Below are 26,222 nucleotides of genomic sequence, written 5' to 3'. Positions count from 1 at the left end.
AGTAAGCGAACCTGTGCATCTAGTTTCATCTGCCTCAAGGCCTAAAAGAATTTCTGTTTGTAATTTATCGTTTCTAGTGTCTTACTTGGGCTTATAGAATTTATTTCGAACGGGTTTAGGGTAGTTTTTATTTGAGTAACGAAACTTTCACGCTTGTCACTCTAATTAAACCACGATTTTTAAATTTAAAAAAATCGCTTTACGTGACATTGTGCATATACACAAGTGAAATTTTTACCTTAAAAATTACTCACACAAAATAAGTTTATACGAGTTAAATTGCACACAAGTATAATCATGTAGGTATACGTGTATGCCAATAGACCACGCTTACTTTCTTTAAATGTATATGTTTTTAACTGTAAGCGTGTTTTACCAATTGTTGTATTGTCGCTCTCCAATAAAGTAACATACATGGCAACTCGTAAGCTGGCACGAGGTGTATGAAACAAAACACCTGTGTTATAACGACTGTCGTTTTCCGGCCACGCGAGGATAAAGTAAGTTACTAACTAAGTTACCATGTATGTTACTTTGTAGGTGATTATTTTTTTGGGATTTTTTCATTTTTTTTTATATATGGCTGATAAGTTGGACAACCCATTAGTGACCACTGGGTTGGAGCAATTGTCGTTAAATGTCTTGCCCAAGAACACATACGCCCACAAAGGTAGCAGCGACGACCCTTGAACCCATTACCTAATGGTTACAGGCAGGTGCGCTAACCACTCCGCCACGTCGCCGGTTTTACTCATTCAAAACTAAGCACCTTAAATTTCTGTATTGAAAGACACTGCAACGCGTTTTTTGTCAGTTTACAGTGAAAGTTATACAGTAGTTTGGGGGAAGATGGGACACCTTTTAACTCGATTTTTTTGACCCATTTAGTAGTAAACAAAGAACATTCAAATAATTACGAAACTATATCCTCACGACTTCGATAGACCGTTGTTAATTGTTTAAAACACGATCAGGATATTTTGATATTATGTGCTAAAGGTGTCCCATCCTCCCCCACCCTACTATACCAATAAATACAGCCTTCGTAAGTTTCACAATAATAGCTGCACAAAATCACCGAAAAATTCCAAACTTTGTTTTACAGCGCATATTTAAGCAAAGCAGAATAAATACAGCGAATGGTTAACATTATTAAATATAAAACCTAAATATTAAAAATTTTGAAACGCAATTTACATTTTCAAATAATGTTTTAGTGTTTGGTGTATTCTGTAATATATAATAGGGTGGGGGAAGATGGGACACCTTTAGAATGATATACAAATATCTTGATCGTGTTTTAAACAATTAACAACGGTCTATGGGAGTCGTGAGGATACGGTTTTATAATTCTTTGAATGTTTTTTTGTTAACTACCAAATGGGACGGGAAAACGGAATGAAAAGGCGTCCCATCTTCCCCGCCCTACTATACCACTATAAAATTTAAAAAAAAACGTTTTGGTCCGTAACACATAAAAAACACGATCAAAATTCTTGTTTTAATTATAATAACACTGGCCAAAGCAAAAGTTTTTGTACTTTTTTAAATAAAATTTGCAGAAAATAATCTATAAAGTTTTACTTTGGATATTTTTTAGCTGCATAAAGTAATAAATAAATATTCTAGCATCAAAAACGGCAAGAGAAGAAAAATTATCTTAAAATGGCACAGAAAAATATTCTTATATATAGTAGGGTGGGGGAAGATGGGACACCTTAAGCATGTAATATCCAAATATCTTGATCGTGTTTTAAACAATTAACAACGGTCTATGGGAGTCGTGAGGATACGGTTTCATGATTCTTTAAATGTTCTTTGTTTACTACCAAATAGTGCGAAAAATAGAAAGAAAAGGTGTCCCATCTTCCCCCACCCTAGTATATATATATTACATGCGTAGCATTTTTTAAAGGCACACAAGTAAACTGCTTAAAAAATTGCAAATTGTCACCTGCTAACTTATCAAAAACGCCAAAAGTAAATAAAATTATCTTAAAACGGAACAGAAAAATATTCTCATTTTGCATTTTTGGAAGGCACCTAAGAAAACTGCTTAAAAAAATGTAAAATGTCACCTGCTAACTTATCAAAAACGTCAAAAGTAATATTATTATCTTAAAATAGAACAGAAAAATATTCTTAATTTGCATTTTTTGAAGGCACCTAAGAAAACTGCTTAAAAATTGAAAAATGTCTACTGCTTCTATCATGTAATGTTATGCACTTCTTTATTGCATTGCGGTAAAAAAAAAAAAAACACTGGAAAAAATAATTTAAAATTTCTATTCAATATTGGAATGAAATTTTTTAAATGAGATAAAAATTTTGCCTAAATAAGTAAGCAAAATAAATATAGTAGGGTGGGGGAAGATGGGACACCTATAGCACTTAATATGTAAATATCCTGATTGTGTTTTAAACAATTAACAACGGTCTATGGGAGTCGTGAGGATACTGTTTTATAATTCTTTGAATGTTTTTTATTTACTACTAAATGGGAAGAGAAAATACCGCCAAAAAATGTTTATATATCTTATATAATTGGGAATATAAAACACTTTTTCATTCTATTTTCTCGTCCATTTTGTAGTCAATAAAGAACATTCAAAAAAGTATAAAATCATATACGCACGACTCCCATAGACCATTGGTAATTGTTTAAAACAAGATCAGGATATTTGAATATTATGTGCTAAAGGTGTTCCATCTTATTACGCAGTACTATATATACATAGAAAGTTTTCAAGAATTATTTATTTACCCCACAATTAAAATAAACAAACTAAAACTGTCTACCCTGTATTTTTCACCCAAAAAATATTTTTTATGGAAAAACATAAAAGTACCAAATCTTGAATAGTTTTTTAATAAATAGGAAAAAACAGAAATTTTATTAAAATGTTACAATGTCTGGTTTGTGGTCTGATATTGTACGTTTCGAAGGGTAGAACACAAACAAACTCAATTGGAATGAACAGAACAAGATGCCAAGAGTGTTTGGAATCTAAAAAAGAACAGGGGTGTCTTAAAAAAACTGAAAAAAAATGTTTTTTAAAAAAAAAAAAAAAAAAAACTGAAGAAAGTTTTTTTTTAATTAAAAAAAAACTGAAAAAGTGGGTTTTGCATGAACGTGGTAACTATAAAAAAGTCACTCAAGTTCCCACACATACTGCAATAGCTTCAGCAGCTTGACTGTGGGCATGGGAGTGGCAACCATGGATAAGTCACTCAAGTTCCCACCCACGAGAATATAAATGACCAAACCAACCAAAAATCATGTCTGCTTATCCACACACTGCAATAGCTTCAGCAACTCGACTGTGGGCATGGGAGTGGCAACCATGGATAAGTCATTCAATTTTTCATCCAAAATATAAAAATAACGAAAAAATAAAAAAACTTACCATAATAAAATTATCTTGGTGCAGATATCCATAGAAAAACCATTCTACCGAAACCAAAAAATAAACAACAGACAACAATAGCGACAAATTTTCTGTTGATTTTTTACGAATAACAACTGCCTGAAAATAAGGAAAAAACTTATTGTGTTAAAATATACTTAAAAATACACACTTAAACATACATAGTAATATAGTAGGGTGGGGAAGACGGGACACCTTGGATATTAGGTGATTTAGGTGTCCCATCTTCCCCCACCAAACTGTATATATCATAAAAATACACAATATCAAAAACACATTCAAATACTTACAGCAGAACTCAAAGGGGCAGCATAGTTAATGATATTAAAAGCAGCACATATAAACCCATGGTGTTTTAGGGCCAAATCCTGGTTTACGAAATACTTCGTGTAGATCAGAACGGCAAACATAAAAGCCAGAAGGCTAAAAATCGTCATTTGTAGCTTTTTTTGCTGAAAAATTAAAGAGTGGGGGTGTTTTTATTGTATACCTCATGCTCACTGTCAGGTTTTAGCACAAGTTTTAAATATTTTGTACACTGGTTACACATGATGTATTCATACACTTCATGCTCACTGTCAAGTTATTACATGGGTGTCTTCTTATACACCAGACACACATGGTGTATTCACACACCTCATGCTCACTGTTGAGTTATAACATGAATGTCTTCTTATACACCAGACACACATGGTGTATTCATACACCTCATGCTCACTAAGAGTTTTAAAAAGCAATCGTTATAACATGGGTGAAAACAAAGGTCGTTTTCTGGACATGCGAGGATAAAGTTACATTCATTTATTCACAAAGTTACATACGCAACTCGTAAGCGGGCACGAGGTGTATGAAACAGAACACCCGTGTTATAACGACTATCCTTTTTTGACCACGTGAGGATAAAGTAAGTTATTCAACAAATGGGGTAACTAACATACCTCATGCTCACTGCCCAGTCATACAAAATTTACCTTTTGTTTTGTGTTAAGATAAAACACAGCAGTGTAAAAACCCTCTATAACCACGCCGATAAAATTGACTAAAATCATAATTGAGTCTTCTGATAGGAGACCATACTTTGTCCATAGTGTAGAACTGTTTAAATAAGATTTTTATGTAAAATTATATATATATAGTAGGGTGGGGGAAGACGGGACACCTTTTTATTTTATTTTCTCATCTCATTTGGTGCCTGGTGGTAAAAGTAAGGTGGGGGAAGATGGAACACCTTTAGAACATAATATCCTAATTTCTTAATGATATTTTAAACAGTTAACAACGGTCTATGGGAGTTGTGAGGATACGGTTTTATAATTATTTGAATGTCCTTTGTTTGCTACCAAATGGGACGAGACAATAGACAATAAAGTTTCCCATCTCCCCCCACCCTACTATAAATAAAAATTCATACTTTCATGCTTAATGTTAAGTTATAACATGGACATGAGTGACTTCTTATACACCAGACACACATGGTGTATTCATACACCTCATGTTCACTGTTGAGTTATAACATGGGTGTCTTCTTATACACCAGACACACATGGTGTATTCATACACCTCATGCTCACTGTTGAGTTATAACATGGGTGTCTTCTTATATACCAGACACACATGGTGTGTTCATACACCTCATGCTCACTGAGAGTTACAAAAACAAATAAAATATGTACCCACCTTACAAAACAAACAATAAAAGGTAGAACAGAAAAACCCTGCGAACTTCCTCTGGTGTAAATTTTGCTGATAATCTGGCTAAAAATAAAACAAATTGTTCAAACTATTTTGGGAATAAGAAGAATTAAAAATATTTTGGACAAAAGACAGGATATAGCGACAAAACAACAACAAGTCAAAAACAGTTCAATGTTCAAGATACTTTCTTGAAATTTACTTAAAATGAACGAATGAATGTAACTTACTTTATCTTCGCGTGGCTGGAAACGACAATCGTTATAACACGGGTGTTCTGTTTCATACACCTCGTGCCAGCTTACGAGTTACAATGTATGTTATTTTGAGGGTGATTAATTTTTTATTTTTTTTATGTGTTAAACAACCCTTTAGTGACCACTGGATTGGAGCAATTGCCGTCCAGACTGCAAAGTATGGCAGGTGCACGCGCGATTTTTTTACAGACTTTCGGTTATGCACGCCACAATTTGTCCTACGCACGCCAATTAATTAAACCAAGAAAAAAATACGTATTAAATTAAGTAAGATTTCCTAACGTGGCTTGAAAATGTACATGCTTTGCACGCAGATTTTTAATGATAGCACGCGGGAACGCGAAAAATAACCGTCTTGCACGCGCGAGATCTCGTCAGGAACTGCCATACTTTGCAGACTGGATTGCCGTTAAGTGTCTTGCCCAAGGACACATATGCCCACAATGGTAGCAACGAGCATTAAAATTTAAAGAACAAGGCTACTTACATCCCACTTAAAAACAAAAGTACATTTGTAACAGTTGCAACGAACGAAACAATTTCAACTACCCCCCAATCCATCTAAAACCCCTAATTTAACCCCTAATAACACCTTAAAGAAATAGGTTATATATAGTGTTATTGGAAGTGTATAATTTTCAATCTGATTTAAATACACTGCATATGTGATGATACCATGCCACTAAAATAAGCGGTGCTAGTGAAGAATCTTCCCCCCCCTACCTTATTTGCTAACCCCTAACCCCTAGGTGAAGGGGTTAGGTGTTGATGGTTAGGGGGTAGTGGTTAGCAAATAAGGGGGGGGGGAAGATTCTTCACTAGCACCAAACAAGCAATTAGCCTACTAAATGCTAACTATACTACAAAAAACGACTACTATTATGTGGAGAAAATTAAAACGCTTTTTTTTTTACACTACCCCTGTTGTAGTTTTATTTAAGTATTCAGAATAAAAATGATGAAAAACTTAAATAAATTAGCACGAACACCAATTTTGTAAATTCCAAAATTTAAATACCTAGCTGACGTCATCAAATTTAAAACGCAATAAAATCCCCTTGTATGTAACTTACTAAACTCAAATAAAACTTGAATTTCTAGCACTGAAAAGTGTTAAAACACTAAAAAATACTAGTAAATTTAAACCAAAATTATTTATTTAGGTTTGAGGGTAATTTATTGTCATTCAGAACACACGAAGGACCCTATACATCATTCTTTCACAACAGTTTTTCCTTATGCATTATACTTTTAGTTTAAATTTTGTTCTTGTAGTAACATGAAACATCGAATTCCCATTGTTAATTTGTTATTATATGACATTAGCATACTTTCTGATGTTGTTAAATTGCCTGTCTTCTATATACACATGTGCGTACACGCAGTCATGCAGAAATCTAGTATACGTGTTGTGTATCCACGTATAAGCGCCTATTCATATTTCCTGTAATAAGACGTCGTATATCGCTATGAATTAGGTTTCTTATTACGCTAGCAAACATTCTGCAACTAAATTACGACAGCAGACGAGTTCCTCTTTAATTTTTGATCGCGCTGACAACTTAAAAAGGTTAGTTTTTCCTTGAATTACGTATATAATGTTTAGAAAAATCAAAATACGAAACGTAAATGAATGAATGTAACTTGCTTTATCGTTAAAACACTGTTTTCAAGTCCTATTTTAGCGGATTATAATGTTTCAGTTTAAGCTTATTTAATGCTTACTGCTGTAAATGTTTTTTTTTTCTTAGTTTTAAACAAGAAGAATTGCTTTTGTATGTTATTTAATGTCTAATATAGAGTTTTAATGTTGCTATTTATAAGATTTTTTTATTGGGATAACTTTTTTCCTGACGCTGGCAACTAGTTTAAATTTTTATCTCGAAATGTTTTTAAAATGTAACTTTAAAAGTGCATAAAAATCATAGCATTATTCAACCACACTAGTACCATCAACAGAAAATTTCAGTGTAGATTAATTCTTTATGCAGGCCATTTTTTCGTTCTAGTATATACACAAAAACACAACGTATACACTTTTTTATTTACTCATAAATCCTTTATAAAAGCTAGTCTAACAAGTTAAAAACTTTAGAAAAAAATTATACAATAACCTAAAATCGTTATACGCACTAATTTTATTCTGTTGGTGTCAGATAAAATGTCATTCTAAAACTGCTGTAACTTTACATAAATAAACAATTTATTTATTAGAATATATGTTTTGTCTACTACGTTTGTGCATATAACACAATTTTAAATTTTTGAATTTTTAGAACTAAAAATTTTTCTCTGTTCTATTTATTTGGGTCAGCCTAATCAACTTAAATGCCTGAAACTGTTCAGTTTAGAAAATATGACTAGCCTGCTATGAAATTTAGTAGGCCTATTCAAATAATGTCTAATTTTGAATCATGTTTTCATATTTGCCTAAGGCTATACATACATTCGTTTCGAATTTATTGCGGTTTGGTGGAAACTGTGGGCACAAGGTTCAAGGCTAACCATTGGTGCTCCGAATAAGTTGTCTAAATTTAAAAAAAAATGCCCGCAAGTTATCTATACTTTATTGCGTAATTATATGTGTAAACAAATTACAATAATAACTTTATTTGTCTGTTCAATTGCGGTAGGGAAGATTTGGAATACTTTAAACGAAAAGACAGGATATAGCGACAAAACAACAGTTGATAAAACACGCTTACAGTTAAAAATATATTTAAACTTAATCTGAAGAAAATAAGCGTGGTCGCTGCACCTAGCAGACAAACGAGCCATTTATTTTAATTATTATCAAGTTAAACTTCCAATAGAAACAAAAGTGTGCGTAAATACACAACGAAATAAGAAACTCGTGTTATAACGACTGTTGTTGCCCTGCCATGCAAGAATTGATAAAATAATATTTTTCGTTTTTTTAGACCCAAATGCCTTCTTCTAATGAAAAGTATGTACTGGTTACTGGTGGAGCTGGTTATATAGGCAGCCATACAGTTGTAGAGCTGATACAAGAAGGCTATACACCTGTTGTGGCTGATAACTGCTGCAATGCTACAAAAGGAAAAGACCAGCGGGTAAGAAATTAAAATATGGGGGAAGATGGGACAGGGTGGGGAAAATGGGATATGGGAAACTTTTTAATTTTTTTATGTTTTCTTGTCCCATTTGGTAGTAAACAAAGAACATTCATAGAATTTTAAAACCGTATCCTCACGACTCCCATAGACTATTGTTTATTGTTTAAAACGAAACCACAGAGAAAGTAATAAGCCATAGTGTATTTCTTTTGTTTTTGAAAACCACATCTTTCATGTTCAAATGCCAAAGAGCATCAAAAGCATTAAGCATCATTAGTTTCGGAATAAAAACTTCATTTATTTATTCAATACAATTCCAAATGAGGAAAATGCTTTAGTGCATTTTTTTGCACTTTTTAAAACCCCAATTTTTATCTGCAGTTGCCAGAAAACATTAAGTGAATTAAACATTCATAAAAATATTTTAAGCGAAAAGACGGAATATATCGATAAAACAACAGTTGTTAAAACAAGCTTTCAGTTAAAAACATATTTACATTTAATTGGAAGAAAATAAGCGTGGTCGCTACACCTAGCAGACAAATGGGCCATTAATTTTTAATTATTTTATAAAAAACACAATTTTTTTCTGCAGTTGCCAGAAAGCATCAAACGCATTAAGCAAATTACTGGCAAAGATGTTTTGTTTTATGAGTATGATTTACTGGATAAAGAAAAACTTGAGAGCCTTTTCCAAAAGTACAAGTTTTTTGCCGCTATTCATTTTGCTGGCCTAAAATCGGTGACTGAATCAATTCAAAAACCAATGGAGTATTATGATGTCAACTTGGGAGGTAAGGGAATTCAGAATTTTGTTTGGGAAGTTGGCAGATTTGGAATAGTTTGGTTTTCTTAACTAGTATTATTTTGTTACTGCTCGCTTTTGTAAACTCTCTTGTTTTTACGTTATTGTGACCGAAGAGAGGAAATAAATTTCATTCAATTATTTATATATTATATAATATATATATATATATATATATAAAAGTGAATGGGAAACCTTTTCATTCTATTTTTTGTTCCATTTAGTAGTAAACAAAGAACATTCAAAGAATTTTAAAACTGTATCCTCACAACTCCCATAGAACGTTGTTAAATGTTTAAAACACGATCAGGATATTTAGATATTGTGTTCTAAAGTTGTCCCATCTTATCCCATTTAACTATATGTAAGTATAAATATCATAAGATTATACTTTTATCCCCAGCCACCATCAACTTGATAGAGTGCATGAAGGAATACGGAGTCACCAGGGTCGTCTTCAGCAGCTCCGCTACTGTATATGGTAAGTACCAAGTAGTCATACTTTAGGCTAACATTCTTTTTTAGCTGTTTTAAAAAAAAAAAAAAATTTTTTTTGCTGTGAATTTATGGCTTTGCCAATGTTGGTATTGTTAAGATTTAGAATTACCAGTTTTTTTTTGTTTTTTTTTCTGTTTTTTTTTGTTAATATTTTATTTTAAGTTGTTAATTTATAATTTTTTTTTTGTAATTTTCTTATTTTCGCCTTAAATTTGTGTATTGAATGTCTGCCTTTGGTTTAAAAACATTCTTAGAAATAAATTTTTACTAATTTTCAACCCACAGGGCCCCCACAAAAACTCCCAGTTGACGAAAATCATCAAGTTGGAAAAGGTCTCACAAACCCGTACGGGAAAACGAAATTTTTCATCGAAGAAATTTTCCGGGATTTGGCAAAAGCAGAAACGGGGTGGCATATTGCTTTGTTGCGATATTTTAACCCAGTGGGGTCCCACATCACGGGGTTAATAGGGGAAGACCCACAAGGAATACCGAATAACTTAATGCCATATGTTTCACAGGTAATTTTTTATTGAAATTTTCTTTTAATTTTAAATTGAGTATATATATATATATATATATATATATATATTTTTTACATTTGTTAATTTTTTTTTCGAGTATTTTGGGACCCGTGTGACTTCTCAATGGTTGCCACTCTCATTTCCACAGTCGCGTTCCAAAAGTTATTAAAAAATCAATTATATATATATCTACAAAGTAACATACTTGGTAACTCGTAAGCTGACACGAGATGTATGAAACAAAACACCCGTGTTATATAACCACTGTCATTACTCCACCACACGAGTATAAAGTTACTTACATTCATTTTTCACTCAGGTGGCTATAGGACGCCTTCCGTACCTTAACGTTTACGGCAACGATTACGAAACACACGATGGCACTGGTGTGCGAGATTTCATTCACGTGGTTGACTTGGCTAAAGGACACATTGCTGCGCTGAATAAAATGGACCAAACTGATGGATGCCAGGTAATGTAATGTTAAATTTGTACATGCACTTATTCAATTTATGTGTATATATATATATATATATATATGTATATATACTTCATTTTAAAAAGTTTACGATATTGGAGAGTTTGTAGCACAGTTGGTTAGCGCTCCTGCCTCTAAGCCAGAGGTAATGGGTTCAAGGCTCGTCGCTGCTACCATTGTGAGCGTATGTGTCCTTGGACAAGGCACTTAACGGCAATTGCTCCAACCCAGTGGTCACTAATGGGTTTTCCAAATTATAAGCAACACATAAAAAATAACACCCCTCCGCAAAAAAATATAATCACTTACAAAGTAACATACATGGTAACTCGAAGCTGGCACGACCATGTTATAACGACTGTTCTTTCCGGCCACGCGAGGATAAAGAAAGTTACATTCATTCATTCATCTTGTATATTCCATAGGCTTTTAACCTTGGCACAGGAACTGGTTATTCTGTGCTTGAAGCTGTTGCAGCTTTTGAAAAAGCTTCTGGCAAAAAAGTTCCATATAAGTTTGCACCTAGGCGACCAGGTATGTAAAACTGCATTTAAAATGTATACCATGTGTGTTTGGTGTATAAGAAGACACTCATGTTATAACTGAACAGTGAGCATGAGGTGTATGAATACACCATGTGTGTTTGGTGTATAAGAAGACACTCATGTTATAACTGAACAGTGAGCATGAGGTGTATGAATACACCATGTGTGTCTGGTGTATAAGAAGACACCCATGTTATAACTGAACAGTGAGCATGAGGTGTATGAATACACCATGTGTGTTTGGTGTATAAGAAGACACCCATGTTATAACTAGACAGTGAGCATGAGGTGTATGAATACACCATGTATGTCTAACGCATAAGTATTTTGTCTGCTAGGTGTAGCGACCACGCTTATTTTCTTCCATTTAAATGTAAATATGTTTTTAACTGTAAGCGTGTTTTAACAACTGTTGTTTTGTCGCTATATCCTGTCCTTTTGTTTAAAATATTTCTAAAACTTCAACCGTAATTGAAGAGACAAATAAAGCTATTATTATTATATAACTCGACAGTGCACATGAGGTATAGTAGGGTGGGGTAAGATGGGACACCTTTCAAACATAACAACTAGTGATGTACCGAAGTTTCGGTTTGCCGAATTTATTCGGCCGAATCAGCGATTTTGACAAAGATTCGGTTTTGGCCGAATCGTGCGTAAAGATTCGGCAAAAACCGAACTTTTTCACAGACAATATAGATACGATTAGCAAGAACTTGCGCAATTTGTGAGATAAGAATTAAAGACTATTTGCAACAAATAAGTTTAATTCAATTAATCGTCATGCTTTATAGCAATGCTAATCATTTCGGATACGGTTCTATGGGCACGCGCACTTTGATAAACTTCGTCACATTCGCGACTGAATCTGCTCCCGATCGTCGATAAAGAAACACTCGCTTTTTCTCTCTTAATAGTGCACGCGTCTGCTCCCGATCGTCGATAAAGAAACACTCGCTTTTTCTCTCTAAATAGTGCACGCGTCTGCTCCCGGTCGTCGATAAAGAAACACTCGCTTTTTCTCTCTAAATAGGGCACTCGTCTGCGCACGATCCCCTACACATTTTTAGCACAAAGCAGAATACAAAATGTAAAAGTAAAGTTTTCGAATAATTTTTTTACTCTCGGTATAGTTTTAAGCCAGTAACCGTGAGTAGTATAAATGCAGGTAAATCGCGATTATGTGAATTTTAATTGATGCAAATATAAGTGCGAGGAGCGAAGCTATCAGGAAATTAGAACCAACACAAATTGTAATGTAATATTGCTAAGTATGGTCCCGGCCGAGCTTGGACAGAAGCCAAAAACGTCGTTCTTGGGCACCGCGCGAAAATCAGAGTTTCGTGAATCCCAGTTGCAAGATATTAATTTTACACCTAAAATATTAAATTTAAAATTTACATACACATGTTACGTTATGTAACATTCAAAATCCAAAAAACATTTCATATAAATCCGACAATTTATATACCACAGGGCACAGGCTGCTTGCAAATTAGACTGAGATTAGCATTTCGTCGGTTTCTACAAGAACAAATTCACAACGATTGCTTCGCTTACTAAGTGTTGAAAGTATGCTATCGCATGCGTCTTCCTTTATTTCCCAAGCCGACGCAGAGCGTAAAATGGGACGCTCATACACAATGTTTTTTTCGTCACAAAAGTAAATATTTTTTTTTTGTTTGCGTAACACAGGTTTTGTCAATGGTTACGCCGTTACAGTAAAGAATTTTTAAGTTCTCGAATTAACTGCTCGTCCGTGTTGCAATAAAATTAAATTTATCTAATCCACGCTCGTACGTCACCGTTGTGCTTTTCTCCAAACGATTTCCCTTCCCTGTAGTTTTGGTTCGTAAATACGCGCGTTATTATGAGACTAATGTTTCCCACAACGCTTTATTGCCACATTAAAGACTTATATTGAAATTGTTGATACTTGTGTGTGACACGGTGCCATGATAAAGTATTTTCCTTTATGTCGTTTTTACCGACCGCCCGTCGCCGTAGGTTCGGATGACGTCATAAACGATTCGGTTGATTCGGCCGAATTGATTCGGCACAAATGGCCGAATATTCGGTTTCGGCCGAATCGTTTTTTTAACGATTCGGTACATCACTAATAACAACTAAATATCCTGATCGTGTTTTAAACAATTAACAACGGTCTATGGGAGCCGTGAGGATAAAGTTTTATAAAAAATCGTTGAATGTTTGTTTACTACCAAATGGAAGGAGAAAATAGATTGAAAAGGTGTCCCATCTTCCCCCCCCCCCTACCATATAAACATACACCTATTTTCTAGGAGACCTTGGCAACGTGCATGCCAACCCTAACCTAGCTTTGAAATTTCTGGAATGGAGAGCAGACAAAACACTCGAAGACATGTGCGTTGATTTATGGCGTTGGCAGTCCATGAACCCAAAAGGCTACGAAATTACACCTGACCCACAGTGATGATGTAGTTAAAGGATTAAATACTATTCAGTTCCAAACGTACTTGATGTGTTACGATTTATCTGCACTTATAATCACTATAGATTTTAAGCTTAATTAGTATTTTTAATATTTGCAGTGTATAAAATTTGTAACTAGCACATTTTGAAAAAAATGATATTTTTGTATAGAAGGGTGGGGTAAGATGGGACATCTTTTTATTCTATTTTCTTGTCTCATTTGTTAGTAAACAAAGAACATTCAAAGAATTATAAAACTGTATCCTCACAACTCCCATAGACCGTTGTTAATTGTTTAAAACACGATCAGGATATTTGAATAAAATGTGCTAAAGGTGTCCCATCTTTCCCCACCCTACTATAAGGTATTTTCAGCAATGGTACCATTTTTATTTTAACTCGAAACAATTATTTATAGTGTAGTTAAACTGCACAGGTGAAAATTAAATGAATTTAATTGGAAAATTTTATAACGTTTTTTTTCAAAATTTCACAACGTAAAAAAAATTATAAAAAAGTTGTTTTTAAAAATGTAAAGTATAAATTTTCAAAATTTGTCGTTCCCGAAACAGATACAAAATCTGTTTTTTAGCTTAAAATTTTCGGAACTGCCGGTTTTAATAAAGGTAATTGTCTTATATATTAGTGCGTATATACAATATATTGTTTAAGCTTGATTAAAATGCATGGTTTTCAGGGTAGGGCTTATCCGTATAAAATAGAATGGATTTATATATATAGAGATATATATATATTCAGTAGGGTGGGGAAGACGGGACACCTTTAGTCTCTATTTTCTCGCCGTTTAGTAGTAAACAAAGAACATTCAAGAAATTTTTAAAACTACATGCCCACAACTCCCATTGACTGTTAATTGTTTAAAACACGATCAGGATATTTAGATATTATGTGCCAAAGGTGTCTCATCTTCCCCCACCCTACTATATATATAGTACTGCGTGGGAAGATGGGACACCTTTAGCACATAATTTCCAAATATCCTGATCGTGTTTTAAACACAGTCTATGGGAGTCGTAAGGATACCGTTTTATAGTTCTTTGAGTTTTCGTTGTTCCTTCTTCCCCCACCCTACCATATATTATAGCAATGAATGCCGAGGACTTTTGCTATTAAAAACCTAACAACTGTTTTGTAAAATTAATAAACAACTGTTTTGTAAAATATTACCCACAAAGTTACATATTATACGTGGTAACTCGTAAGCTGGCACAAGATGTATGAACACCAGTGGTATAACGACTGTCGTTTTCCTGCCACGCGAGGATAAAGTAAGTTACATTTATTCATTAAATTTTCTTCATTTTATGTTGATTTTTCTCCTACGATGACGAAGAAGTTAAAGACAGCTTTCATTTTGACATCTGAATTTTTCATTTCCACACAGTCCCAACTCGTTTTAAGCTTATGTACAACTTTTTTACTATAATCAAGTTCGGATAAATTCGCATTACGTTCCTCTTCAGAAAGTCTGCTTAATTCCAAGGCCTTGTTTTTCATGTACGTTTCATACCCATCAATGGATTGAACAAATCCTTTCACATCATCAAGCGACCAAATATTGCTTTTTGAAGCGACATCGTAACGCCGTTTTTTTATCATCGGTATTTCACTGAAAATCTGATTGTATCTATTTTCACCGAGCGAATAGATTTTCTCTAAAGCAGAATTTCCTCTTATACCATAACTAAATGCTTCATTTACAATCTCAGACCCAATCCTTGTCAACTTTTCGACATCCACATTTTTAACAATAGGAATCAATTTTGGGGACCAGTAGCTAAACGCTATTAAAAAACCACCTGGTTTTAAAACACGGTCAACCTCTTGGTAAAATTTTGGTCGATCAAACCAATGCAATGCCGAAGCAACGGTAACAGCATCAACACTAGCGTTTTCACACGGCAGATTTTTAGCGACCCCCTGCTTGTATTGTACATGAGTAAATTTGTTGTGGTTTCTTGCTTCGTTGAGCTGGTTTTCGCTAGGATCAATTGCTAAAACTTTATTAAAAAATGAAGCAAAAATTTCTACAGCTTGTCCACCGCCACAACCAACATCAAGTAAAAAGTCCAACCTTTTTTCTGAAAAATTTTCCAAGGCTATTTTCGCAAGTTCTGCCGGATAACTAGGGCGATACTTTTGGTATTTTTCGGCGATTGACTTGCTTTCATAATACCTAAACATTTCACAACTTCTTAGATATATAACTGTTAAAAAACTTATCGATTTAAACTCTACCTACAACTAAAAAAATCGTTAAGAATCGCATTTATATTTTCATATATTTTTTTAAATACTTTTGTTTCAAGATAATGATATTTTGTTTTTTATAGGGGGGTATTTAAATACATCGTTTACGTTTAACAGAAATACCTAAACAGGTTTAAAAATCAGTTAAGGCTACTATTTTACACAAAAAAAACAGCAAAATCTTAACCATACTGCTGCCACTAACTTTTGTAATGAATGTAACTTACTTTATCCTCACGTAGCCGGAAAACGACAGTCGTTATCACACGGGTTTAACACCTCGTGCCAGCTTACGGGTTACCATGAATGTTACTTTGTAGGACGTAGGTGATTATTTTTTTTGGATTTTTTTCATTTTTTTTTTATTTATGGCTGATAATTTGGACAACCCATTAGTGACCACTGGGTTGGAGCAATTGCCGTGAAGTGTCTTGCCCAAGAACTCATACGCCCACAATGGTGGCAACGTCAAGCCTTGAACCCATAACCTCTGGGTTACAGGCAGGCGCGCTAACCACTATACCATGGCTCCGGACAAAGGTAGAGGTCCCGCCGAGATTTTGGGTTTTAGTTAAATTCGTTTTACCTTCGTTCTACAATCTTTGATTATTTGTTTTCATTGCAGCTTTTCTGTTATATAACTCCTTACTTTATCTACGTGTGGCCGAAAAACGACAGTCGTTGAACACGGTCATTTTGTTTCATACACCTCGTGCCAGCTTACGAGTTATCTTGCGTTCTGTAACTAAACTGCTGTACACGTTTGATGATTCTAGTCGTCCGGCGCCGTGGCGTAGTGGTTAGCGCGCCTGCCTGTAACCATTAGGTAATGGGTTCAAGGCTCGTCGCTGCTACCATTGTGGGCGTATGTGTCCTTGGGCAAGACACTTAACGACAATTGCTCCAACCCAGTGGTCACTAATGGGTTGTCCAAATTATCAGCCATACATAAAAAAAATGAAAAAATTCCCAAAAAAATAATCACCCACAAAGTAACATACCTTGGTAACTCGTAAGCTGGCACGAGATGTTAAACCCGTGTGATAACGACTGTCGTTTTCCGGCCACGCGAGGAAAAGTAAGTTACATTCATTCATTCATTCAGTTAGTTCATAAAAACTGCACTGCCAAGTTCTTGAAAAACTACAAATGCAATACCGCCGTAACTCTTAATAAAACCTGGTACTTTGATTCACGTTAAACGATGAATAACTATAGTCTACATTCAAACAGCACGACTTAATTCAAATTATTTTATTCAATTGGTGTAAAGTTAAAGTATTCTGATTTTTCATTGATTTTCTGTCGTTACTTTTAAATGCTGATATGGAATAGGTTACTACACGTTTCAAATCAAGTGTTCAGATCATTTCAACCGCGAATATCGCCAAAGGCTATTACACACAAACGTTTTATTAGAACATCAAGAAAGTTAAATTACCGATTCGCATTAAGTTTAACGCATTTTTAGCAATAAATCAGTCATTTTATAAATATACGTAATATAAATAATGCAAGAAGTCCATGTACTGCAATAGAATAAACCAAGAGAGCTAAGTATTAATGAATACGCTCGTCGCCGCTTAAACTACGTTAAAAACTGTAAAACCTATAAAAAGTAAAAACAACAGTCTTTATAACACGGGTGTTCTGTACACCTCGTACGTTACGAGTTACCATGTAGGTTACTTTGTGGGTGAATATTTTTTTAATTTTTTATCGCTATTTTGACTCTCCTAGTTGTTGCGTGTTTATTTTTTGGTATACGTATATTGACCATACAAGGCATACAGGGTTCAAAATATACAGATAACTTGTGTGTTTAATAGAATCTCATATAAAATTCGTTTAAGAATAAATATTGTCGGTATTTATGTACGTTTAACCATTTCATTGGTTTTCAGCGTGATAGGCTATAATACAAGCATTAAGCGAGATACAACCTTTCAAAGTAACATTTGTCGTCACATATATATATAATTGGAATTGTATCTCATATTTGTAAACATGTAAAGTTAAATGGTGTACACAGTCGCTTGTTGCAACAGAAACGGCATGTTTTGTTCCTTGAAGATCTCCTGCACTGCGCTCGGTTCTGTAAACCATTGTACCACATTTGTAAACAAAACTAGCAATTAATTTGACATATAGTAGGGTGGGGAAGATGTGACACCTTTAGCACATAATATCCAAATATGCCGATCGTGTTTTAAACAATTAACAACTGTATATGGGAGTCGTGAGGATACGGTTTTATAATTCATTTAATGTTCTTTGTTTACTACCAAATGGGACGAGAAAATATAATGAAAAGAGGTCCCATCTCCCCCTACTATATGCTGTATGCTTTTTTACCTGGTTTGCTTCGTTTAAACAGGCTTGTCTTTGTTTGCATTGAACAGAAACGGTTCGCCGAGAGTTTTGCACACGGATTTCCATGCCACAAATTTCCTGGGGTATAGCAAAAAAGATTTATAGAGTTTAAAGTCTAAAATGTATAGAGATTTCTCATGTACGACTGATTTTTGTAAGAACCAAATTGTGGCCACCGGGTTGGAGCAATTGTCGTTAAGTGTGTTGCCTGAGGAAACACACGCCCACAATGATAGCAGCGACATGCCTTGAACCCATTACTTCTGAGTTGGGCACGCGCGCTAACCACTTTGCCACGGGACCGCCAGAAGAGTGAAATAGTAAACAAAAACTTACATGCGGTTGACAGCGTTGTAAGGTAGAGAAGCGGTTACATTCCGACAAACTTCTTCTACCGTTGCATCGTTTGCACATTACTGTTCCTGCAAATTCAATTGTCTTTTACACACATTTGTGTCTATTACAATTTTAACTTAAAAATAACTAAACATAAATGGCTTGTTTGTCTGCTAGGTGTAGCGACCACGCTTATTTTCTTCCAAACAAATGTAAATATCTTTTTACTTGTAAGCGTGTTTTAACAACTGTTGTTTTGTCGCTATATCCTTTTTTCGTTAAAAATATTTCTAAATCTTCGCTACCGTAATCGAAGAGACAAATAAAGTTATTAATATCACTGTATGAAATAAAGTTACTATATATCACAACAATAATCACATATACTTACCTTGTGATCTAGAAGATCTGTCCATGCCATTGCAATCTAAAAAGTGTAAGTATATGAAAAACTGTTATATATAGGGTGGGAGAGATGGGGCTCATTTTCATTCTATTATCTCGTCCCATTTGGTAGTAAACAAAATACAATTAAATAATTATAAAACCCTATCCTCACTCCCATAGACCGTTGTTTATTGTTTAAAACACGATCAGATTTGGATATTATGTGCTAAAGGTGTTCCATTTTCTCCTACCCTCCTATATAGTAGGGTGGGGGGAGAAGGGACACCTTTTCATTCTATTATCTCGTCCCATTTGGTAGTAAACAAAATACATTTAAATAATTATAAAACCCTATCCTCACTCCCATAGACCGTTGTTTATTGTTTAAAACACGATCAGATTTGGATATTATGTGCTAAAGGTGTTCCATTTTCTCCTACCCTAATATATAGTAGGGTGGGGGAAGATGGGACACCTTTACATTCTATTTTCTCGTCTTATGTGTTAGTAAACAAAGAACATTCAAAGAAATATAAAACTGTATCCTCACGACTCCCATAGACCGTTGTTAATTGTTTAAAACACGATCAGGATATTTTGTTGTTATGTGCTAAAGGTGCCCTATCTTCCCCCACCCTACTATATATATAGTAGGATGGGGGAAGACCTATATCACATAATATCCATATATATTGATCGTTTTTAAACAATTAATACCGATCTATGGGAGTCGTGAGAAAACGGTTTTAAAATTATTTAAATGTTCTTTGTTTACTACCAAATGGGACCACCAAATATTGTTTAAAACAGGATCAGGATATTTTTATATTATGTGGTATAGGTGTCCGATTTTCTCTTACCCTACTATATTACAGAATGATAAATTTAAAACGAACGAAAAAGTCTTTTTATACCCGAAATGCAAACAGGTGAAGTACTTGGTGACCAACGCCCAAAGTTGCAGATTAAAGTGCTTTGAGATCTTTGGGTCATAACATATCCGGGTTTACATCTATATGTTGCTGTTGTACCATTGTTGTAATAGCTGCTACCAGCAACTACAATACGTGTGCTGCTAAACGTTGGACGATTACTGTTTGCTGATTGAGTTGGTGGATCCGGACATTCTGTAAGACAATGATTTTGTATCTTTGTAAAAGAGTACCTGTATTTGTCTCTTTGATTACGGTAGCAAAGATTCAAAAAAAAATTAAACGAAAAGACAGGGTTTAGCGACAAAACAACAGTTGTTAAAACACGCTTACAGTTAAAAACACATTTACAATTAATTTAAACAAAATAAGCGTGGTCGCTACACCTAGAAGACAAATGAGTCATTTATGTTTAATTATTATCAAGTTAAACTTCCAATAAAACAAAAGTGTGCGTTAGTATCTTATGTTTTTACTGGTAAAGCTATCGAATACAAACGATCAAGTAGGGTGGTGGGAATGGGACACCTTTAGCACATAAGATCCAAATACCTTAATCGCGTTTTAAACAATTAACAACGATCTATGGGAGTCGTGAGAATACGGTTTTAAAATTATTTAAATGTTCTTTGTTTACTACCAAATGGGACTACGAAATGTTGTTTAAAACACAATCAGTATATTTTTATATTATGTGGTATAGGTGTCCCATTTTCTCTTACCCTACTATATTACAGAATGATAAATTTAAAACGAACGAAAAAGTCTTTTTATACCCGAAATGCAAATAGGTGGAGTACTTGGTGACCAACGCCCAAAGTTGCAGATTAAAGTACTTTGAGATCCTTGGGCCATAACATATCCGGGTTTACATCTATACGTTGCTGTTGTACCATTGTTGTAATAGCTGCTACCGGCAACTACAACACGTGTGCTGCTAATTGTTGGACGATTACTGTTTTCTGATTGAGTTGGTGGATCCGGACACTCTGTAATACAATGATTTTGTATTTTGAAAAAAAAAATACCTGTATCTGTCTCTTTGATTACGGTAGCAAAGATTCAAAAAAAAAATAAACAAAAAGACAGGATATAGCAACAAAACAACAGTTGGTAAAACACGCTTATAGTTACAAACATATTTACATTTAATTGAAAGAAAATAAGCGTGGTCGCTACACCTAGCAGACAAACGAGCCATTTATGTTTAATTCTTATCAAGTTAAACTTCCAATGGAAACAAAAATGTGCGTAAGTATTTTATGTTTTTACTGGTAAAGCTATCGAATACAAAACGTGTAGTATAGGGTTGGGGGAATGGGACACCTTAGCACATAATATCCATATATCCTGATCGTGTTTAAAACAATTAACAACGATCTACGGGAGTCGTGAGGACACGGTTTTATAATTATTTAAATGTTCTTTGTTTACTACCAAATGGGACCACCAAATGTTGTTTAAAACAGGATCAGTATATTTTGACATTATGTGGTATAGGTGTCCCATTTTCTCTTACTCTACTATATTACAGAGTGATCATTTAAAATAAACAAAAACGTCTTTATACCCGAAATGCAAACAGGTGGAGTACTTGGTGACCAACGCCCAAAGTTGCAGATTAAAGTGCTTTGAGATCCTTGGGCCATAACATATCCGGGTTTACATCTATACGTTGCTGTTGTACCATTGTTGTAAAAGCTGCTACCGGCAACTACAACACGTGTGCTGCTAAACGTTGGACGATTACTGTTTTCTGATTGAGTTGGTGGATCCGGACATTCTGTAATACAATGGTTTTGTATCTTAAAGAATACCTGTATTTGTCTCCTTGATTACGGTAGCGAAGATTTAGAAATATTTTAAACGAAAAGGACAGGATATAGCGACAAAACAACAGTTGTTAAAACACACTTACAGTTAAAAATACATTTACATTTAATTGGAAGAAAATAAGCGTGGTCGCTACACCTAGCAGACGAAGAAGCCATTTATGTTTAATTCTTATCAAGTTAAACTTCTAAATAAAACAAAAGTGTGCGTAAGTATCTTATGTTTTTACTGGTAAAGCTATCGAAGATAAACGGTATAGCATAGGGTGGGGGAATGGGACACCTTTAGCACATAAGATCCAAATACCTTAATCGCGTTTTAAACAATTAACAACGATCTATGGGAGTCGTGAGAATACGGTTTTAAAATTATTTAAATGTTCTTTGTTTACTACCAAATGGGACTACGAAATGTTGTTTAAAACACAATCAGTATATTTTTATATTATGTGGTATAGGTGTCCCATTTTCTCTTACCCTACTATATTACAGAATGATAAATTTAAAACGAACGAAAAAGTCTTTTTATACCCGAAATGCAAATAGGTGGAGTACTTGGTGACCAACGCCCAAAGTTGCAGATTAAAGTACTTTGAGATCCTTGGGCCATAACATATCCGGGTTTACATCTATATGTTGCTGTTGTACCATTGTTGTAATAGCTGCTACCGGCAACTACAACACGTGTGCTGCTAATTGTTGGACGATTACTGTTTGCTGATTGGGTTGGTGGATCCGGACATTCTGTAATACAGTGGTTTTGTATCTTAAAGAATACCTGTATTTGTCTCCTTGATTACGGTAGCGAAGATTTAGAAATATTTTAAACGAAAAGGACAGGATATAGCGACAAAACAACAGTTGTTAAAACACACTTGAAGTTAAAAATACATTTACATTTAATTGGAAGAAAATAAGCGTGGTCGCTACACCTAGCAGACAAACGAGCCATTTATGTTTAATTATTATCAAGTTAAACTTCTAAATAAAACAAAAGTGTGCGTAAGTATTTTATGTTTTTACTGGTAAAGCTATCGAATACAAACGATAAAGTAGGGTGGGGGGAATGGGAAACCTTATCGTGTTTTAAACAATTAACAACGATCTATGAGAGTCGTGAGTATACGGTTTTATAATTCTTTGAATGTTCTTTGTTTACTACCAAATGGGACCACCAAATATTGTTTAAAACAGGATCAGGATATTTTTATATTATGTGGTATAGGTGTCCGATTTTCTCTTACCCTACTATATTACAGAATGATCAATTTAAAACAAACGAAAACGTCTTTTTATACCCGAAATGCAAACAGGTGGAGTACTTGGTGACCAACGCCCAAAGTTGCAGATTAAAGTACTTTGAGATCCTTGGGCCATAACATATCCGGGTTTACATCTATACGTTGCTGTTGTACCATTGTTGTAATAGCTGCTACCGGCAACTACAACACGTGTGCTGCTAAACGTTGGACGATTACTGTTTGTTGATTGATTTGGTGGATCCGGACATTCTGTAATACAATGGTTTTGTATCTTAAAGAATACCTGTATTTGTCTCCTTGATGACGGTAGCGAAGATTTAGAAATATTTTAAACGAAAAGGACGGGATATAGCGACAAAACAACAGTTGTTAAAACACACTTACAGTTAAAAACATATTTACATTTAATTGGAAGAAAATAAGCGTGGTCGCTACACCTAGCAGACAAACGAGCCAATTATGTTTAATTATTATCAAGTTAAACTTCCAATAAAACAAAAGTGTGCGTAAGTATCTTATGTTTTTACTGGTAAAGCTATCGAATACAAACGATCAAGTAGGGTGGTGGGAATGGGACACCTTTAGCACATAATATCCAAATATCCTTATCGTGTTTTAAACAATTAACAACGATCTATGGGAGTCGTGAGAATTCGGTTTTAAAATTATTTAAATGTTCTTTGTTTACTACCAAATGGGACTACGAAATATTGTTTAAAACACAATCAGTATATTTTGACATTATGCGGTATAGGTGTCCCATTTTCTCCTACTCTGCTATATTACAGAATGATCAATTTAAAATAAACAAAAACGACATTATACCCGAAATGCAAACAGGTGGAGTACTTGGTGACCAACGCCCAAAGTTGCAGATTAAAGTACTTTGAGATCCTTGGGCCATAACATATCCGGGTTTACATCTATACGTTGCTCTTGTACCATTGTTGTAATAGCTGCTACCGGCAACTACAATACGTGTGCTGCTAAACGTTGGACGATTACTGTTTTCGGATTGAGTTGGTGGATCAGGACATTCTGTAATACAATAATTTTGTATCTTTGTAAATGAGTACCTGTATTTGTCTCTTTGATTACGGTAGCAAAGAATTAAAAAAAAAAAAATTTAAACGAAAAGACAGGATATAGCGACAAAACAACAGTTGGTAATACACGCTTACAGTTAAAAACATATTTACATTTAATTGGAAGAAAATAAGCGTGGTCGCTACACCTAGCAGACGAAGAAGCCATTTATGTTTAATTCTTATCAAGTTAAACTTCTAAATAAAACAAAAGTGTGCGTAAGTATCTTATGTTTTTACTGGTAAAGCTATCGAAGATAAACGGTATAGCATAGGGTGGGGGAATGGGACACCTTTAGCACATAAGATCCAAATATCCTGATCGCGTTTTAAACAATTAACAACGATTTATGGGAGTCGTGAGAATACTGTTTTAAAATTATTTAAATGTTCTTTGTTTACTACCAAATGGGACTACGAAATGTTGTTTAAAACACCATCAGTATATTTGGACATTATATGCTAAAGGTGTCCCATTTTATCCCACTCCACTATATTACAGAATGATCAATTTAAAATAAACGAAAACATATCTTTTTACCCGAAATGCAAACAGGTGGAGTACTTGGTGACCAACGCCCAAAGTTGCAGATTAAAGTGCTTTGAGATCCTTGGGCCATAACATATCCCGGTTTACATCTATACGTTGCTGTTGTACCATTGTTGTAATAGCTGCTACCGGCAACTACAACACGTGTGCTGCTAAACGTTGGACGATTACTGTTTGCTGATTGAGTTGGTGGATCCGGACATTCTGTAATACAATGGTTTTGTATCTTAAAGAATACCTGTATTTGTCTCCTTGATTACGGTAGCGAAGATTTAGAAATATTTTAAACGAAATGACAGGATATAGCGACAAAACAACAGTTGGTAAAACACGCTTACAGTTAAAAACATATTTACATTTAATTGGAAGAAAATAAGCGTGGTCGCTACACCTAGCAGACGAACAAGCCATTTATGTTTAATTATTATCAAGTTAAACTTCTAAATAAAACAAAAGTGTGCGTAAGTATCTTATGTTTTTACTGGTAAAGCTATCGAAGATAAACGGTATGGTATAGGGTGGGGGAATGGGACACCTTTAGCACATAAGATCCAAATATCCTGATTGCGTTTTAAACAATTAACAACGATTTATGGGAGTCGTGAGAATACTGTTTTAAAATTATTTAAATGTTCTTTGTTTACTACCAAATGGGACTACGAAATGTTGTTTAAAACACAATCAGTATATTTGGACATTATGTGGTATAGGTGTCCCATTTTCTCCTACTCTACTATATTACAGAATGATCAATTTAAAATAAACAAAAACGTCTTTATACCCGAAATGCAAACAGGTGGAGTACTTGGTGACCAACGCCCAAAGTTGCAGATTAAAGTACTTTGAGATCCTTGGGCCATAACATATCCGGGTTTACACCTATATGTGGCTGTTGTACCATTGTTGTAATAGCTGCTACCGGCAACTACAATACGTGTGCTGCTAATTGTTGGACGATTACTGTTTGCTGATTGGGTTGGTGGATCAGGACACTCTGTAATACAATGATTTAGTATTTTAATAAAAGTAAGTATTTTATGTTTTTACTGGTAAAGCTATCGAATAAAAACGATATATGGTAGGGTGCGGGGATTAGGCCACCTTTTGCCCTTTTATCCAAATATTCTTATCGTATTTTAAACAATTAACAACGGTCTATATGGGAGTCGTGAGGATACGGTTTTATAATTCTTTGAATGTACTTTGTTTACTATCTAATTTGATGTGAAAATAGAATAAAAGGGTGTCCCATCTTCTCCCACCCTACTATATTGAAATAATGTATAGTAGGGTGGGGGAAGATGGGACACCTTTCACACATAATAACCAAATATCCTGATCGTGTTTTAAACAATTAACAACGATCTATGGGAGCCGTGAGGATAAAGTTTTATAAAAAATCGTTGAATGTTTCTTTACTACCAAATTAGAGGAAA

At 34.4% G+C, this 26,222-nt stretch overlaps 5 protein-coding genes across 13 annotated transcripts in view; 1 reads left to right on the top strand and 4 right to left on the bottom strand.

Annotated features, from left to right (window-relative positions):
* The window catches only part of LOC149725665 (UDP-glucose 4-epimerase-like), an 18,862-nt gene extending 1,852 nt beyond the window's left edge, over nucleotides 1-17,010 (top strand). Inside the window, exons 1-8 of one of the 2 annotated variants that reach the window (XM_089891261.1) lie at nucleotides 6,684-6,947; nucleotides 8,299-8,451; nucleotides 9,050-9,248; nucleotides 9,663-9,740; nucleotides 10,043-10,278; nucleotides 10,601-10,753; nucleotides 11,185-11,293; nucleotides 13,608-17,010. In XM_089891261.1, the coding sequence (XP_089747387.1) occupies nucleotides 8,305-8,451; nucleotides 9,050-9,248; nucleotides 9,663-9,740; nucleotides 10,043-10,278; nucleotides 10,601-10,753; nucleotides 11,185-11,293; nucleotides 13,608-13,759 (1,074 nt within the window). In that variant the 5' untranslated portion in view covers nucleotides 6,684-6,947; nucleotides 8,299-8,304 and the 3' untranslated portion in view covers nucleotides 13,760-17,010. Of the gene's footprint in view, nucleotides 1-6,683; nucleotides 6,948-8,298; nucleotides 8,452-9,049; nucleotides 9,249-9,662; nucleotides 9,741-10,042; nucleotides 10,279-10,600; nucleotides 10,754-11,184; nucleotides 11,294-13,607 lie in introns of those variants that run through there. The other variant, XM_089891260.1, reaches the window with a different exon arrangement.
* LOC149725667 (sugar transporter SWEET1-like) lies at nucleotides 763-6,007 on the bottom strand. Its single transcript, XM_089891270.1, has 6 exons — nucleotides 5,865-6,007; nucleotides 5,106-5,183; nucleotides 4,400-4,523; nucleotides 3,719-3,880; nucleotides 3,408-3,527; nucleotides 763-3,007 (listed from the first exon to the last, which is right to left on the bottom strand). Exons 1-6 carry the CDS (start codon nucleotides 5,936-5,938, stop codon nucleotides 2,897-2,899), a joined length of 669 nt encoding a protein of 222 aa, XP_089747396.1. The 5' UTR covers nucleotides 5,939-6,007; the 3' UTR covers nucleotides 763-2,896.
* On the bottom strand, nucleotides 12,402-15,963 carry LOC149725666 (putative methyltransferase DDB_G0268948). Its single transcript, XM_089891266.1, has one exon. The coding sequence runs from the start codon at nucleotides 15,961-15,963 to the stop codon at nucleotides 15,082-15,084; it is 882 nt and encodes a 293-aa protein (XP_089747392.1). The 3' UTR covers nucleotides 12,402-15,081.
* The window catches only part of LOC149725662 (uncharacterized), an 89,320-nt gene continuing 79,458 nt past the window's right edge, over nucleotides 16,361-26,222 (bottom strand). Inside the window, exon 46 of the mRNA XM_089891242.1 lies at nucleotides 16,361-17,030. The gene's annotated coding sequence lies outside the window, so the exon portion shown is untranslated. The remainder of the gene's footprint in view (nucleotides 17,031-26,222) is intronic.
* The window catches only part of LOC149725664 (calcium-activated chloride channel regulator 1-like), a 23,336-nt gene continuing 13,474 nt past the window's right edge, over nucleotides 16,361-26,222 (bottom strand). Inside the window, exons 20-31 of one of the 8 annotated variants that reach the window (XM_089891243.1) lie at nucleotides 25,568-25,780; nucleotides 24,778-24,990; nucleotides 23,977-24,189; nucleotides 23,188-23,400; nucleotides 22,421-22,633; nucleotides 21,628-21,840; nucleotides 20,834-21,046; nucleotides 20,040-20,252; nucleotides 19,130-19,165; nucleotides 18,739-18,824; nucleotides 18,385-18,480; nucleotides 16,361-18,124 (exon numbers count right to left, since the gene is read on the bottom strand). In XM_089891243.1, coding sequence (XP_089747369.1) covers nucleotides 18,023-18,124; nucleotides 18,385-18,480; nucleotides 18,739-18,824; nucleotides 19,130-19,165; nucleotides 20,040-20,252; nucleotides 20,834-21,046; nucleotides 21,628-21,840; nucleotides 22,421-22,633; nucleotides 23,188-23,400; nucleotides 23,977-24,189; nucleotides 24,778-24,990; nucleotides 25,568-25,780 — 2,024 coding nt within the window. In that variant the 3' untranslated portion in view covers nucleotides 16,361-18,022. The remainder of the gene's footprint in view (nucleotides 18,125-18,384; nucleotides 18,481-18,738; nucleotides 18,825-19,129; nucleotides 19,166-20,039; nucleotides 20,253-20,833; nucleotides 21,047-21,627; nucleotides 21,841-22,420; nucleotides 22,634-23,187; nucleotides 23,401-23,976; nucleotides 24,190-24,777; nucleotides 24,991-25,567; nucleotides 25,781-26,222) is intronic. The other 7 variants (XM_089891246.1, XM_089891247.1, XM_089891244.1 and 4 more) reach the window with 7 other exon arrangements.

The sequence above is a fragment of the Ciona robusta genome, chromosome 13 (genome assembly GCF_009617815.1).
Source record: "Ciona robusta chromosome 13, ASM961781v2".
Taxonomy (NCBI): domain Eukaryota; kingdom Metazoa; phylum Chordata; class Ascidiacea; order Phlebobranchia; family Cionidae; genus Ciona; species Ciona robusta.
This window is presented reverse-complemented; position numbering and strand designations above follow the sequence as displayed.